Below are 16,963 nucleotides of genomic sequence, written 5' to 3'. Positions count from 1 at the left end.
GTTGTTATCAGCGCTGACCAATAGTGACACAGAGAAATGGACTTATGCAGAACTGTGTGTGAGAGCGTGTCACATGACCACACATGAACCTGGACCAGACTGACCAGATCCTCAGAATAAGTACTGCATACATGTACTGCAGTTCTCGTCTTCTCCAACAGAGGAGGAGACCCCGGAAACTAACGAGGGACCAACTCAAACTACTAATTGGTCGGCACAAAACCTCAGAAATGTCATTGCTTCCTGCATGAGACCGTGAAGAATGATTATCTTATCTTGCATTATGTTTTAAAGTAGAAAACAACTTGAAAAGCCGTCATCAAATACTCGATCTGATAATGTTCAAACACTGACTTTAATATATCAACATTAAAATTAAAAAAAGTTCTTTGATTTATTCACATGATTGTGCGAAGTCTTCAATCAAAAATAGACTTTATGTTTAGTGTGGGCATATCCGGATATATTTGTATTCTCTGAAACATGGTTAACCTCCAGGATCTCAGACGCTGACATTTCATTGGACGATTATAAAATATTCTGTTGTGATGGACCCAGTAAAGGAGGTGGAGTAGCAATATTTCTGTAGATTCCAAAGTCAAACAGTTTTTAATACTCTAGGGGTGGGTTAAAAATAATAGTGGGAAAATGACAGTTGTAGATCAGGACTAAACCAGGACTAAATCAAGACTAGATCAGGACTAAACAAGGACTAGATCAGGACTAAACAATGATTAGATCAGGACTAAACAAGGACTAGATCAGGACTAAACAAGGACTAGATCAGGACTAAATCAAGACTAGATCAGGACTAAACAATGATTAGATCAGGACTAAACAAGGACTAGATCAGGACTAAACAAGGACTAGATCAGGACTAAATCAAGACTAGATCAGGACTAAACAAGGACTAGATCAGGACTAAACAAGACTAGATCAGGACTAAACAAGACTAGATCAGGACTAAACAAGGACTAGATCAGGACTAAACAAGGACTAGATCAGGACTAAACAAGACTAGATCAGGACTAAACAAGGACTAGATCAGGACTAAACAAGGACTAGATCAGGACTAAACAAGGACTAGATCAGGACTAAACAAGGACTAGATCAGGACTAAACAAGGACTAGATCAGGACTAAACAAGGACTAGATCAGGACTAAATCAAGACTAGATCAGGACTAAATCAAGACTAGATCAGGACTAAACAAGGACTAGATCAGGACTAAACAAGGACTAGATCAGGACTAAACAAGGATTAGATCAGGACTAAACAAGGACTAGATCAGGACTAAACAAGGACTAGATCAGGACTAAACAAGGACTAGATCAGGACTAAACAAGGACTAGATCAGGACTAAATCAAGACTAGATCAGGACTAAATCAAGACTAGATCAGGACTAAACAAGACTAGATCAGGACTAAACAAGGATTAGATCAGGACTAAACAAGGACTAGATCAGGACTAAACAAGGACTAGATCAGGACTAAACAAGGACTAGATCAGGACTAAACAAGGACTAGATCAGGACTAAACAAGGACTAGATCAGGACTAAACAAGGATTAGATCAGGACTAAACAAGGACTAGATCAGGACTAAATCAAGACTAGATCAGGACTAAATCAAGACTAGATCAGGACTAAACAAGGACTAGATCAGGACTAAACAAGGATTAGATCAGGACTAAACAAGGACTAGATCAGGACTAAACAAGGACTAGATCAGGACTAAACAAGGACTAGATCAGGACTAAACAAGGACTAGATCAGGACTAAACAAGGACTAGATCAGGACTAAACAAGGACTAGATCAGGACTAAACAAGGACTAGATCAGGACTAAACAAGGATTAGATCAGGACTAAACAAGGACTAGATCAGGACTAAACAAGGACTAGATCAGGACTAAACAAGGACTAGATCAGGACTAAACAAGGACTAGATCAGGACTAAATCAAGACTAGATCAGGACTAAACAAGGACTAGATCAGGACTAAACAAGGACTAGATCAGGACTAAACAAGGACTAGATCAGGACTAAACAAGGACTAGATCAGGACTAAACAAGGACTAGATCAGGACTAAAAACCTACAATTTTTCATTTTCCCACTATTATTTTTAACCCACCTCTAGAGCTGTGTATTAAAAACTGTTTGACTTTGGAATCTACAGTTGCAATCAAACAAGATTTTACTCCTTTACTGGGTCCATCACAACAGAATATTTTATAATCGTCCAATGAAATGTCAGGACTTACCTTCCTTTCCACTTTCCAAGTTATTTGTTTTAGGACATGAACATTGAAACTTCTGACAGCCTAAAAAACTATTGTAATGAATTAAGCCTCACAACCTGACCCTAAAGACCCGCTTAAAGCAACATTACTGGACATTATATTACGCAACAAGCTTCAGAATGACCAGTGGTGTCTTTCCTCTTGATTGGAGTGACCACCGTCTTATTGAGTGTGTGTTAAATCCAAATCAAGTATAAGGTGCTATGAGAAGTTTAATGAACAAGTATTTCTGTCTGATCCGTACTAATATCCCAGAACACAGCACTGGACTTTTGCTCCTCTTAAGAGTCGGGCTCAAAAATAAGAATAATCCCTGGTTCTGTCCAGACGTCGCATCATTATCTCGAGAGCGTGACAAAGCCTGGGCAGAAGCCAAGGAAACCACATTAGCAGCAGTTTTGTCAGAAGTGCAATAAATATGTCTCGACTGTTCGTGACGCCAAAACATCTTACTACGACAAAACTTTCACGGAATCACAGGGCAATGCTGCAACATTTTGGCAAACGGTTAAATTCTTATTTATTTCTGCGTTTGATCAGCACTCTGGAAATATTTTTGTTCTGTTTCTGTTACTCCAACACATGAGAATAGACCTGGTGATCAAGTATTTTCCCTTGAGCCCTTTACACAGTATGAAGTATAACAGATTTTGCTCTCTATAGATCCAAAAAAGTCCACTAGAGCCGACACCCTCGAACCTAGATTACTTTTGTTATCAGCCCCACTAATAGTAAATTGTTTAACTCACGTTTTTAATCTCACAATTCACACTGAAAGTATCCCATTACTATGGACAACTGCTTCTGTTCTCCCTTTGCACAAAGGAGGCCAGAAAAAAATATTTGAATAATTTTGCACTAATCTCAAAACTATCCTGCCTGGTAAAACTCTTGGAGAAGCTAATAAGTAACCAGGTGCGTGCTTTTTTAATACTTACCAGTTTGGATTTAGACCAGGGCAGAGAACTATCACAGCGGCTACTAAAGTTATTCATTATATTGCTACTGCTTTGGATAATCATGAAGAATGTGCTGATGTTTTGATGATTTGTTAAAGGCCTTTGATTCAGTAGCTCACTCTTGGATCTTCTGGATGCTTTTGGGTTCGATACAAATTCCAAAAAGGGTTTGCAGATTACCTCACAAATAGAGCTCAAGCTGTTTCTGCTGATGGATTTCAATGTACATTTTCTTACCTTAATAAAAGGGGTTCCTCAAGGCTCTGTCGTTGGACCACTGTTATTTACAATTTATATGAACTCAATTGAGCATAATCTAAAACACTGTAGTACCCCTGGATCGATGATAAACTCTCCTTCAACACATACAAGAGCTGACAAATAATCTTAAAGCCAAATTGTCATTCTTCTTTTGAAATAAAACGTGTTTTTGTCTTTAATCCAGGCGACATTTCTTTCAGTTCTAGATTATGATATTATATATATGCATTCTACAGCAACAGTGTTAAAACCTCTGAACTCGGTTTATCATTCAGCTCTAAGGTTCAGCTCTAAGGTTCAACTCTGAGGTTCAGCTCTAAGGTTCAGCTCTGAGGTTCAGCTCTAAGGTTCAGCTCTAAGGTTCAGCTCTGAGGTTCAGCTCTAAGGTTCAGCTCTCAGGTTCAGCTCTAAGGTTCAGCTCTAAGGTTCAGCTCTAAGGTTCAGCTCTGAGGTTCAGCTCTAAGGTTCAGCTCTAAGGTTCAGCTCTAAGGTTCAGCTCTGAGGTTCAGCTCTAAGGTTCAGCTCTAAGGTTCAGCTCTGAGGTTCAGCTCTAAGGTTCAGCTCTAAGGTTCAGCTCTGAGGTTCAGCTCTGAGGTTCAGCTCTAAGGTTCAGCTCTGAGGTTCAGCTCTGAGGTTCAGCTCTAAGGTTCAGCTCTGAGGTTCAGCTCTGAGGTTCAGCTCTCAGGTTCAGCTCTGAGGTTCAGCTCTAAGGTTCAGCTCTGAGGTTCAGGTCTGAGGTTCAGCTCTCAGGTTCAGCTCTGAGGTTCAGCTCTAAGGTTCAGCTCTGAGGTTCAGCTCTAAGGTTCAGCTCTAAGGTTCAGCTCTAAGGTTCAGCTCTCAGGTTCAGCTCTGAGGTTCAGCTCTCAGGTTCAGCTCTGAGGTTCAGCTCTAAGGTTCAGCTCTAAGGTTCAGCTCTAAGGTTCAGCTCTAAGGTTCAGCTCTAAGGTTCAGCTCTGAGGTTCAGCTCTGAGGTTCAGCTCTGAGGTTCAGCTCTCAGGTTCAGCTCTGAGGTTCAGCTCTAAGGTTCAGCTCTAAGGTTCAGCTCTCAGGTTCAGCTCTAAGGTTCAGCTCTGAGGTTCAGCTCTAAGGTTCAGCTCTAAGGTTCAGCTCTGAGGTTCAGCTCTAAGGTTCAGCTCTAAGGTTCAGCTCTGAGGTTCAGCTCTAAGGTTCATTACAGGAGAAGAATACAGAACTCACCATGTATTGGTACATTTTATTGAATGTTTTATTTGTGTTTTAGTGTACTGTGTTTGTTTGTTGTTTATGTTGTGTTGTTTTAACAGCGTAGCCATGAAAAAGAGAACTTTTTTGGGGTTTTCCCTGTATAAATAAATAAAATTAATGAATGAATGAAATGTTTAAAATAAAGCACACAGAATATTATAATTAAACATACTGGAGCTGGTAATGCCCTATACCTCACGATGCAATATATATTCTGGTACTCGAGTACATGCCCTGAATCCCTTATCCCTTAATCAATGGTTGGATTCGGTAGCATTACAAAATGCATTGGAATTTAATATTCACAATGGCCTTAATCAGAATGTATCAGAATTACAATTGTCCTATGAATAATTCACGTTCAGCTTGAATGCAGTAATTAGTGTGTCAATCGACAATTGATAATGAATTCCTGTTTTTCAGAAGTATCCCTGTATCGACACGATATATTGCTTATTGATATTTTGAGAACATCCCACCCCATCGAGATGCAAAAAACTCAAACTTATTTTAGGAGCTAAACATTGCATTTGCTTTAGGGATTTTTTTTTTTGTTACATGCAATCTATTTTGTTTATTTATTGCTTCATTTTGAATACTTCTGACTTGTGAAACGTCTCACTGATCTACCGTGTCTCTGCCTTCACACCAATCACAGAGAAGCCCACCCATGCTCTTTCACACTCTGAGTGCAGTTCCTCTCTGAGCTCTGGTCTGACTGGAAGAGCCTTTTTGACATCACTCGAGACACTGAACTTAGTGAGACCATGACAAAGGAGAGCGTGAAGCATCCCTCGGTCTACACGGTGGACAGCTACAACACGGCGCCCCCTCCTCTGCCCCCTCGGCCCTGGCGCAGGCGGCAGATCGGGGCGGCCCAGGTGCTGCTCTTCCTCCTGGTGAGTGTGGCCCTCAGCGGCATGGTCGTGGAAGCCTGGCTCATCTACCGCCTCTACCATCCCCAGACGGAACCTGTGAGTACTGCAAATCCAACCTCTATAAATCATTTCATTTAGTTAGTTTAGATGTTATAATGAGGATCTCGAAACAATTACAAGCACTGTGTGAACTGTATTTTAAACGTTGGTAGTTTTACTTTTACCTGAGTAACACCGTTAATGAGTCTTATTACTTTTGACTCAGCTTAGTTCTGCTTAGTCACATCAGGAAAAGTGCTGTGCTGTCATTACTTAAGTGAAAGTTTCCGCTCAGGTTTTTGAGACACTGTAAATGCTCACTGATTCTTAATTATGGACCTCTTCGTTAACACCAAAGTGTATATTTAAGGATATAGGGAAATGGGCATTGCATATGGTCCATATAACTATATGTGAAATAAAATTGTTGTAGTACATTTGGCCATTTTGAACCAGGCCCAGGAGTTATTTGATGTGTGATGTTTTCTTTTTGAGTGGAAAGTTCCTCCGGTGCAGGTTTGGTTACCTGTGCCATCACAAATAGCCCCGTTCAGTCACGCAAAGGAAGTGGTCTTGACATTCAGGCCATGCACATAGATGGTGAAAGAAATGAGAAAAGAAAAAAATATTCTTGAATGTAACTCGAGTATATTCTTGAGAAGTAAAGTAGTCAACATTCGAGACATGAAAATATATGAATTAAAACTGAAAATACTGGTAATCAAAATCGAAAGGCTTCATTTGCAGGGAAAAGTGGATTCTCTTTGGGTTTAATGCAATAAACTTAACCTTTATCAATGCAGGAAAGTTATAGAATAATTAACCCATGAATTAACCCCGCCGACCATCATTCCCAATATGTTTTTCTATTTCTTTACAGACCAAAACTGCACTGCCTTCTGCAGCGAAGATGACCGGAGGTATACGTCCTTTTACTCAAACCCTGATACATATATACATATATATATCTTTGTACGCGTGACTCTCACTCTGTTCTAGATGTTCCAACTCTTGGACCTGCACCCACCAAATGGCCCAGACTTGTCGAAGCCCCGTCCAGACCACTTGCACATCTCACAGGTTCTTTCACACGTCTTCATGTTAGTAAAAATGTTATTCAAAGTCTTATTTTTTGTCTTTTATCTCATTCCTATAGATGGGTCGGATGTGTCCCATGAAAAGACCATCATGTCCTGGAGTGAGCTCGCAGACCCCCTTCTCTACAAAGTCAAGTACAAAGATGGCCGTCTTGTCTTCCAGGAAAATGGATATTACTACATTTACTCCAAAGTCTCGTTCAGAACTGAGGGTTTTGTCCATCACTCAATTGAACTGAAAACCAAATATTATTTTTCGAAAAAGTCCATCACTCTTTTGAAGTCCATGCAAGCCTCACTTGGTAAACACGCAAACAGTTTTCTGGCCGGAATCTTTCACTTCTACAAAGATGATGCCATTTTTGTTCAAGTCAGTGATACTGCTAATGTTGCACGTCATGATTCCACAGAAAACGTGTTTGGTGCGTACATGATATGAGGAAAATGTAATAAAACGTACGCATAAATTAAGTAAATAAAAGGTAAAGAATAGATCCAGATCCCTCACAAAAATAGTTGAATTAATTGATCTATTTTTGAGCCTGCACGTTATTTTTTTTTAAATAATTTGTTACAACTCAGGCTTACTTTTGACTTAATCCACTTTTCTAGAATTGATTCAAATCCCTCACAAAAATAGATGAATTAATGGATCAATTTTTGAGCAGAGAAGATTTTTTTAAAGAACAACTCAGGCTTACTTTTTATTTAATCTACTTTTACAAATCTGTCTTAGTGCTTTTGCCTCAATTGCTAAGTTTTATAAATGCTGTCCATCCACAAAAAAAATGAATTCTGTTTTATAACTATGCATGCACCGATTCTTACAGTAACAAAAATATAGCGTTTTGTTTTTGGGCTACTTTTGTATTTCGCATTGTATTGATACGATTGAATGTATTAAAGAGATACTCAACTGTAAATAAAGGCTTTGTCAGCAGATTTTGCTGTGAGTTGAATTTGAATCTGCATTTTCACATGTCAGTGGAGTGCGACAAAGCAAATAATTCAACATTTTGGACGTTTTGTGCGCTATAATGCCATTACTCTGCTCTGCTCTTTTATTACGCATGTTGAAAAGTGCCTTGAGTGTTTAAGAATGCATAATAAAGATGTAAAAGTATGTGTGGGGCAGGGGTATAGTCTTTTCCGGTTGTGTGACTCTGGTGCAGTGTTTCCTGTCGAGATGCGATGCTTGGCCTTTGAAGAGTGGTCTGAGCAGCAGCACCTCTCTCCCACATTCACACAAAGACCTGCTGAAACCCACAACACTCTGAGCTACTGCTTTTCACTCTGACTCCACAGCACCTGACTTACATGAGCTGAGAAGTTTCGATCTAATCTCATTCCATTGTCAGAAATTATCCACAGTATGGCATTATTACATTACATTTGTTAAATTATGTAGGTCGGTTTTATTCTCAATAAAAACCTCACCAAGACAAGGGCCTATGTTTGTGAGTTTTGTTCATTGACAATGGCAATAAATCCTTTCTGATTCTGAATATTGCCTTGAAAAACATATACAGATATACGTAACGCATCACCTGCTTGTTTCCATGGAGCTGGGTCATTTTAATGCTATATAGTGGAACATTTCAGGGCAGACAAACAGAAAAAGGACTAGTGATTGTCACCTACATTGCTTTTTTCTCTCATGCATATTTTTTTTTATTTTTTTATGTTTTATTAAGCAGAAAAAGGACTGGTGATTGTAACATACATTGCTTTTTCTCTCATGTATTTTCTTATTTTTAAATGTTTTATTAAGCAGAAAAAGGACTAGTGATTGTATCATGTATTTTCTTATTTTTAAATGTTTTATTAAGCAGAAAAAGGACTAGTGATTGTAACATATATTGCTTTTTTCTCTCATGTATTTTCTTATTTTTAAATGTTTTATTAAGCAGAAAAAGGACTAGTGATTGTAACATATATTGCTTTTTTCTCTCATGTATTTTCTTATTTTTAAATGTTTTATTAAGCAGAAAAAGGACTAGTGATTGTCACCTACATTGCTTTTTTCTCTCATGTATTTTCTTATTTATTTATGTTTTATTAAGCAGAAAAAGGACTAGTGATTGTAACATACATTGCTTTTTTCTCTCATGTATTTTCTTATTTCTTTATGTATTATTAAGCTTTATTCCGGACAGGACAGCTACATCAATGTTTCCACTACTTGGGCCGGTGTCCTATTGCACTTGGCCTACATCTGGTATTTGTCTCTGTCTAGTAAACACCTACAGATGCTTGCGGTTCATGACTATTACAGAAGTTTCGAAGACCTGACTCATTTTCCACCTCCGGACCCAGCGCACATTTCTGATGAACGCGGAGCAGAGTGCGGAGTGTGGGCAGAACACTTCCTTTGATCCATTATGACCTCCATCTGATATGTCTTTGAATATTGACACGTTTAATGACAAAGTTAGGGGGCCCCGTTTCCTCTTTTGCGGTTCTGTCTGAGTCTAAAGCTCATGTTCTGTCTCTGTTTGGGTCGGTCCCGGTAACGGAGCAGCGGCGTGACAGCGTGAGAGCTCAGCTTGAGTAAATGCTGCCCCCTGCTGGTCAGGAAAGTAGATTTGGCCCTCAGCTTCAGCCCCCTTTTTTTTTCCCAGACAATGAACTGAAATGGACTGTGGCAATAATTTTAAGAGGAGGAACAAACATATTATTTCATATTCTTTATTTAAGATTATTGTTGTATAAGTATTTAAACTGTAGATGTACATGAGCCACTGCTTTGTGTTGTTGAAAGTATAAAATAAGAAATTACTTATCACACAAAAATAAATTGAGAAATATGTTAAATCAGGTTTGTGTTGTTGATGTTGTAGTTTATTGTGATATTTGGAGATAGAAAGATTTTTTTTTAATTTTTAAAAAATTAAATTATACATTGTCATAGTTTGTCTTTTTGCAATACTTATACACAATAATGTCATGTTCATGCGCATATAACTGCTGTAAATAAGAGTGGTTACTTTTGCCACTAGTATTATTGTTATATTTGTATGTTATTTTATTTTAATTTTAATTTTAATTACTTTTATTTCTGTTCCTTATTAAGAAAATGAGAGGTTTTGTCTTTAAGAGTTTTGTTTATAAGGGTTTTTCTATTAAGAGTGTTTTTTCCAAGCTTCCTTTAAGTTATCTGTTCTTACTTCTGTATCTACTTGCGGTGCAACACCAAAATTTCCCCATTGTGTGGATAAATAAAGGTTATATATCATATCTTATCTTTTTTCCTGAAATCGTATCACAACCCCCTGTTTCGAGACCCCTGACATATCAAGCTCTCCAGTAATAACAGGCAGAATATCGAAACCATTTCAACCCAAACAATCATCAAGTCTGGGAGGAACAGAAGCAAAAAAGTTTCTCAACCCACATGTTCGTGAACGTGTGTGTCCTGTACAACACTATCCATGGAAACAAACACATTCAGTGGGAGGTAGAGAGACTTATCTGCTTCTGATGGCGCGTCGTGCGGCTGCTAGAGAAGTTACTTGGAAACAGAATCTCGTCTCAGTTGCAGTTTGACTCATTTGTTCCTATTTGTGGTTTGAGTTGTTTGTATAATATCCTTAATAATGTGTGAGGGACGTGAGGGTGGTATCGCACAGATGAAACTGACCTTTCACTTTCACATCGTGGTGGGGTCCCTAATGACTCACAGAACCATATTAGCTTTGTTTACATTGGACAAAGACAATATTAGAAATGATCCATACGCAGAATAATACTGTTTATTCATGACTTTACACAGAAATAAGAAGTCACACCGGCCACACTGGCTTGGTGTCATTTTTGCCCCTAAAACAATACAATTTAGAAAAATACCAAATCTGGGGAGCCAAAATGATATACATTCAATTTATGGATTAAGAAAAATAAAAATAGCATCCATCCTTTTAAATAAATAACATTTGTGAAGGATGACACGTGAATCAAGACCTCATCAGAAAAGCTCAATTTACCTGATATGTCCAATAAATGAATGAATAAATAAATAAATAAATAAATATATATACAAAAGTAAACTCACGTTGAAGCAACAAAAACTGACTATCAGTCCTACGATAGGTATAAACACACAAACATCTGTAGTGAAAGCACCAAATGCCTCTGAGTTTAGGTAAAAGCGAGCAACAAACTGTCTTAACCACCATCCATCGCACTTTTAAACACATTCAACAATTCATCCACACTTTGCAGACACTTGTTGTTTTTGATTAAGTTCACCATTCATCCCCTCCTCCGACACGCTCAGGCTAAGACCGGCACATTCCATAAACGGTGTTGTGAATACTGGCAGTGCGGCAGAAGCGTCTTGCCCGAGTACACAACACATTTGAGGGATCAAAAGACTCTCCTGCTTTTGAGAAATGAATAAATAAAGTCGGTTCAGTCGGGCAGGTAGATGAGGTCCAGCGAGCTCAGCCTCTGGGACTCTTGGATCTTCACTTTCTCTGGGTGTTTGGTTTTGATCTGCACTCTCAGAGCGTTGTTGCTCAAAAGCCTCACCGTCTTACAGAGCAGACCCGTGCTCAAGGTTTTATTATTGATCCAGCCAGTGAGGATCGTGTCATTGTCTTTCACCAGATTCACCTCGTCCACCTCGTTGCACGTGACCTCAGTCTTGCTGCAGTTGACCAGAGTTATCCTGAGACACACGAAGACCCACGCGTCGTTTTTCATTTGGATGTCCAGGCGTCCCTCGTCAGTGGGAGGGTTCACCGCGGTCCACCTGACGCTGTGATTTATGAGATCTGGGGAAAAAAAGAAGAAAAAAGAACATAAAAAAGGAAGAACTACGACTTTCTGTTCAAGTAATGGAATGATTTAGTTCAAAATGACCTCTTTTGGCCTCATAGGTGAACATGCCCAGCTCTGAAGACGGCTGATGAAAAAGAAAGAACAAATCATTATCATTTTGTATATGAAAATGACAAACAAAGAAGAACGAAATGTGCAGAGAATGAAATCGTGTGTTTTGAACGTGATACAAAAGAGAGAAGAAAAAAAAACAAGTGGCTTTTCCCCGAATGTGGTCGCGACGTCACACCAAACTTCCTTTCGAGAACTGAGGATGCTGGGTAGACATTGATTTCAACGGTATGAATAAAGACTGCTACGTAGCTTACCCACTGGTCACCGCGCATGTCACTGAGGACGGGACTCTGCGCATCACTGTCCTGGGACTGTACGGGAGGAAAGGGGGGATTAGTTTGTATTAAAACATGGCTCAAACGAATCACATTTTCCTCACAGATTAAGAGAAAGTTTTCAAAAAAAAGTGAAAGTCTTCAAAAATGATATATGTTTCATGTTGTTGCTATGATGTCATTTGTTGTGGTGCGATTCTGTGTTTTCTGCAGATGTGGAGTGACTCAGCACCTGCGACTCCCGACCACAACAGAGAGCAGATGCAGCGCGCAGGTGTCACACCAGAGCCACCCATAGCACCCCGATACCGCAGCATGTTTCTGACTATAATACAACGACCATAAACCTCATTATATCTGCCATTCGTGCGTGTTTTGCCATGCGTGAAAGGGGCTCGAGCGTCTCACCTGTCCAAAGCGTCCCACGGTGAAGAACAGCACCAGCAGCGCGCCCTGGCAGAGGGACAGGAGGGCGACCCACCACAGCAGCACTCGGACCAGGGTCTTGTGGTTGGACTGGGGCATGGTCGGGGCCGGGAGCCTTTCGCAAGGAGCTCAGAGACGGAGGCAGATGTTGAGAGGAGATGAGTGAAGTGCAGTGTCTCCCAGCGTGTCAGCAGCAGCAGTGACAGCAGCGTGACACTTCCTGAAGTCTGTGATCACTGCCTCCTCGAGAGAGCTATAGGCCCTGGGTTTGGTCCACATGGTACTTTCCCCTGGTGTCAGGCGAGCCACACAGCGCCGTGAGATCGCATGTGCCATTTATTGGGACAGGCCCTTTTTTTATGTTACTTACAGTGAACACGAAAAAAGAGGAAGCAGTCTTGTCTGTTTGGAAAGGAAAAATAGGAGAACAGTGAATCATGACAAACTTCTCTTTCAGTGTGGTTTGATTGTGTTGTCGTGGTGTTTAGGCTGATATTGATATAAAGTTTCAACCAGATTCAGCCAATGGCCAATCAGAACTGGTCATGTCCAAGCATGTTTTTAATTAAGATTAGTCTTCAGTCCGCTGCGACAAGTTGGCCACTGTCCAGGGTGTACCCCGCCTAAGGCCCGAAGTCACTGGGATAGGCTCCAGTCACCCGCAACCCCGAAAGGGAACAAGCGGTAGAAAATGGATGGATGGATGGATAGTCTTCAGTCCCCGTCATTAATGAGCTCTGTTCAGTCTTAGAAATGAAATATAATGGAAATGAATGTTTCACAATTTCAGCAGAATCCTCTGGGATGTGTGTGGATTAAGTTTATATTGTTTCTGCTTACATTGCCATTTCCACTGCTAATGTGCCTGCAATATGAGTAAATGAAAACCTCTGCTATACTGCAGCTATTTCTATTGATAAAAGGATTACTGTGATACTATCAAACCCATCCACTTCATATTCATATTTCATATTATGAATGATAATCTATCATAAATCTATCCTTCTATTATAAGCACTGAATACATATTCTGTAACACTGAATATAATGCACATACAACTAAAAACAAAATAACACTAGATAATGTGTGTCTGCATTCTTGCGTAAAAGTACAACATGTGTGTAAGAGTACAACATGTGAGTAAGTAGTACTGGTAGTTTGTTTAAGATGAAGTAGTTTAGCTGTGTTAAGAAGAGTAATTGTGCAAAATTTGTGGAAAAAGTACTTTTATGTGTAAAAGTACTGTATGTGTGCAAAAGTACTGCATGTTTGTAAGAGTACTAAATGTGTGTAAGCACTAATTTGTTGAATTGTGAAGTTGTGTAAAGTAGTTTAATTGTGTAAAATTGCTGAAGAGGAAAATTGGGCGCTCACATTTAGACACATTAAAGGTGTTTCAAACTAAGAAAGGGCTTTGTGGGGGGAAATAAACAAAAAACTAATAATACTGATTAGATACTGTTAAAACTTTAAATGTGGTGTCTACTGTAAGGTTAAGATTAACTTTATTACCATTGTGAGGTACTGATACTTTTGCAAATACTGCAAAACGTACAAGTTGTTCATGCACCCCCTCCTAATGCATTAGCGTTAGCATTAGCAGGAAATTGAACCTTTTTTGAGGGCGTGTTACGTGGAGACCGTAAGGAATATCAATTTTTTTTTGAATTTTTATTAATTTTCAATGTCTTTAGATGCAAAAAGTGTTGTTTTGAGCTCGATCGGACAAAAAACCTAGGACGATTTTGAAAAAAGAAAGTCAAACTGAATTGTGTTCAATACCCCATTAATTTCAATGGGAAAACATACTGATACTTTTGCAAATACTGCAAACTTGTTCAAATGTCAAAAGTATTAGCACTCCTAAGACAGTTAAAACGATCGTAAAGAGGTATAAAAAATCATTTTCGAGTGTCTGCATTATGACACAGGCACTTAATTAACCCAAGTTATTACCATGTGTTTGCATGCTATTACATAGTAACAAGTGCTGTAAAATAAAATGTGACCAAATATTCACTAATGTGCCAGAAATACTGCTGAAAATATTGTGACTAACTCTGAAACAAGTAGAAATTGATTCATCACAGCTATTTGCCATTTAGACTTTACAGTAGCTGGATTTCCCTGCAGAATCAGACTGGTGTGTGTAATATCAGTTTGTTATGTACCCTTTGACCAGGGAAAGTTCTGTGGCATCAAAACAGGATGTCTTTGGTCCAGGTATGTGTCAGCACAGCTGAAATCTCACCTGTGCTTTATCATATGGCTCTGGTGAACACAACATGTTCAGACATGTGGCCATAATGTTCCACTTTGGTAACTCCAACAGCTCTATAATGCAGCAGCATTTATGATGGCACATTTGTTTTTTAAACCAGATAACACTCACATAAAGGTGGGGAAACTCTTTTTACTGATTATTGTGTGGGTTTGTACATAAAACACCCAAATGCAAAGGAAAAGTTTGCAGATTTGTTTTGGATAGCTAATGCGGTCCAAATCCCCATACAATGAGTCAATGTCTCATGTGGAACAAACTCTGTGACATAGCACGTAGCTCAAGATAAAAGAGTGATAAGTAACTCTTGCAGCGCACATTTGTTTATGGATAACCCAAAGTCGGACCTATGTCATATGTCAAAACCTTATATATGAATAAACGGCTTCTGCCTGGAGTCTGATCATTCTGGGAAGACTTCTCCCTAAGGACCAAGAACATGTCATCTACGTTAGTCTATGTTAGTGCCTACTTTTTACTTTTACATGTACATTATCTCTTTCTTTATTATATATTTTATAATGAGTTTGTCAACGTGTTGATTTTCTTTTTTTATTAGCCTATTCTCTTTGTCATGTGTTTGCACCAAATTGCCAAATTACATTTGTGGTTCTTGTTCAATGGGAAAAAGTAAGTCAAGTTTTTCTGGTATTTAGTGATTTATTATATCACATATACATATACATTTGTATATAAATTTCAAAGCATATTCAAAGAACTGTAAAAGGGAAACAGTGAAAACACCTTTCAATGTTTTTGAGGCTGTTCACCACAAAAAAGTGATTTACTGCCATCTAGTGATCAGTAAATACACTTACAATACAAACGTTTGAGGATCACTAAATCAAATCAAATCAAATGTATTTATAAAGGACAATTCATACAAACTGCAATTCAAAGTGCTTTACAGTGTTTAAAACGCAATTAAAAAAATAAAAACACAATGCAATTTATAAAAATGTAAAACAATGTACGTCAGAGTAAAATAAAGAATAAAAATAATGTAGTACTAAAGAACAAACTACTGCTGCATATGCTTTGTTTTTGTCCACAGGCTTTATTTTATTTGTTTTAATTCTAAATTCATGCATGCCTTATTTGATTGTATAGGCTTTGCTATTATTATTTATTTATTTATTTATTTATTTATTTTGTCCACTTGCTTTAGCTAATCGTTGTCCTTATCGTTTCCTTATCCCCTTATACCTTGATCGATTAAAAATAAACAAATAAATAAATTAAAACATTAAGAAAAAAATAAATAAAATAAAAAATACAATGAAATATACAACATTATGATTGTTACTGTAGTTGTGTAGGCTTAAACCTTTGGGGCTAATTACACACAAAAAAAACAAAAAAAAAAACCTCCCAAACAGGCCTTCTCCTTGAACAGTTGAGTATGTATTCTACAAAGTCATATTTGTATTCGAGTACACATTTGACCGTGTAACTGTTCTTTTCCTGTTGCTTCTTCAGCTTCTTCCTGCTACGACTGTTTAAATGCAAAGAAACACCAGCAGCCCAGATCTGAGGTCCATGTCGTGCACAGGATCCTCTGAAGTGCTGCAGTGTTTACAGCAGATGGCAGGAAACTACAGTGAGTGAACGTTCAACACCAACATCTGTCTGTTCTGATGTGTGCAGCCTGAAAAGTGAGACTCTAAACCTGATTCATGTCTCAGCCTGTTAATATGGACTGACCGGAACCAGAGGGACTTGTGCAATGTTTATTTAATATATGTTATGTGTGTTTTATTTATGTCTTGTTAATGTGTTAATGCTGCAGTCCAACTCTCTCCATTCGTATTCATATAAGTAATAAAATGAAGCTGAAACCTATGAAATGACATGTTTTAATATGTCTCCTTTAGCAAATATCAATGATACATTAATGTCAAAGTTAAAACGATTAACTTTGCATTCATTTGAAGCCCACAAATATTGATTTTTTCTTACTTTGGTCAATGTGCGCCTTCATTTTCTCTTATGTTTTATCCCCCCTATGTTTTTAACCATACAAACTGTAACAAATAAGCCAAATCAACCAAATAAACATATAAATGAATAAATATCTTAAATAATAAGGCCCACATGATAACATTTGTGTGGACTACTTTTCTTTGGGGTGGGCTCAGTTTGCTGTCCCATGGCGCGCGGTGGGCGGGGCACCGTGGCGGGACAGGGGTCTCTCTTTTGGGGCACGCGCGTTACTCAGGCGGGTCAGGTGGATCGAACACGTCTGGGAGCTCGAGGCAGGTCGTTAAAACTTCGATTTTTTTGGGGGGGGATTTTACTGCACATGGGCTCAGATCTGCGTCAAATCC

At 38.6% G+C, this 16,963-nt stretch overlaps 1 protein-coding gene across 1 annotated transcript; it reads left to right on the top strand.

The window, feature by feature from the left end:
- The first annotated feature begins 5,438 nt into the window (after positions 1 to 5,438).
- tnfsf14 (TNF superfamily member 14) lies at positions 5,439 to 8,031 on the top strand. The gene is made up of 4 exons (XM_072442179.1): positions 5,439 to 5,717; positions 6,541 to 6,580; positions 6,660 to 6,740; positions 6,817 to 8,031. The coding sequence occupies exons 1-4, from the start codon at positions 5,511 to 5,513 to the stop codon at positions 7,194 to 7,196; spliced, it is 708 nt and encodes a 235-aa protein (XP_072298280.1). The 5' UTR covers positions 5,439 to 5,510; the 3' UTR covers positions 7,197 to 8,031.
- Positions 8,032 to 16,963: the final 8,932 nt, after the last annotated feature.

This window comes from Eucyclogobius newberryi, unplaced genomic scaffold (assembly GCF_026437365.1).
Source record: "Eucyclogobius newberryi isolate DKJ021-1_F unplaced genomic scaffold, fEucNew1.0.hap1 SCAF_13, whole genome shotgun sequence".
NCBI lineage: Eukaryota > Metazoa > Chordata > Actinopteri > Gobiiformes > Gobiidae > Eucyclogobius > Eucyclogobius newberryi.
The sequence above is the reverse complement of the archived record's forward strand: the minus strand, read 5'-3'. Positions and strand labels throughout refer to the sequence as shown.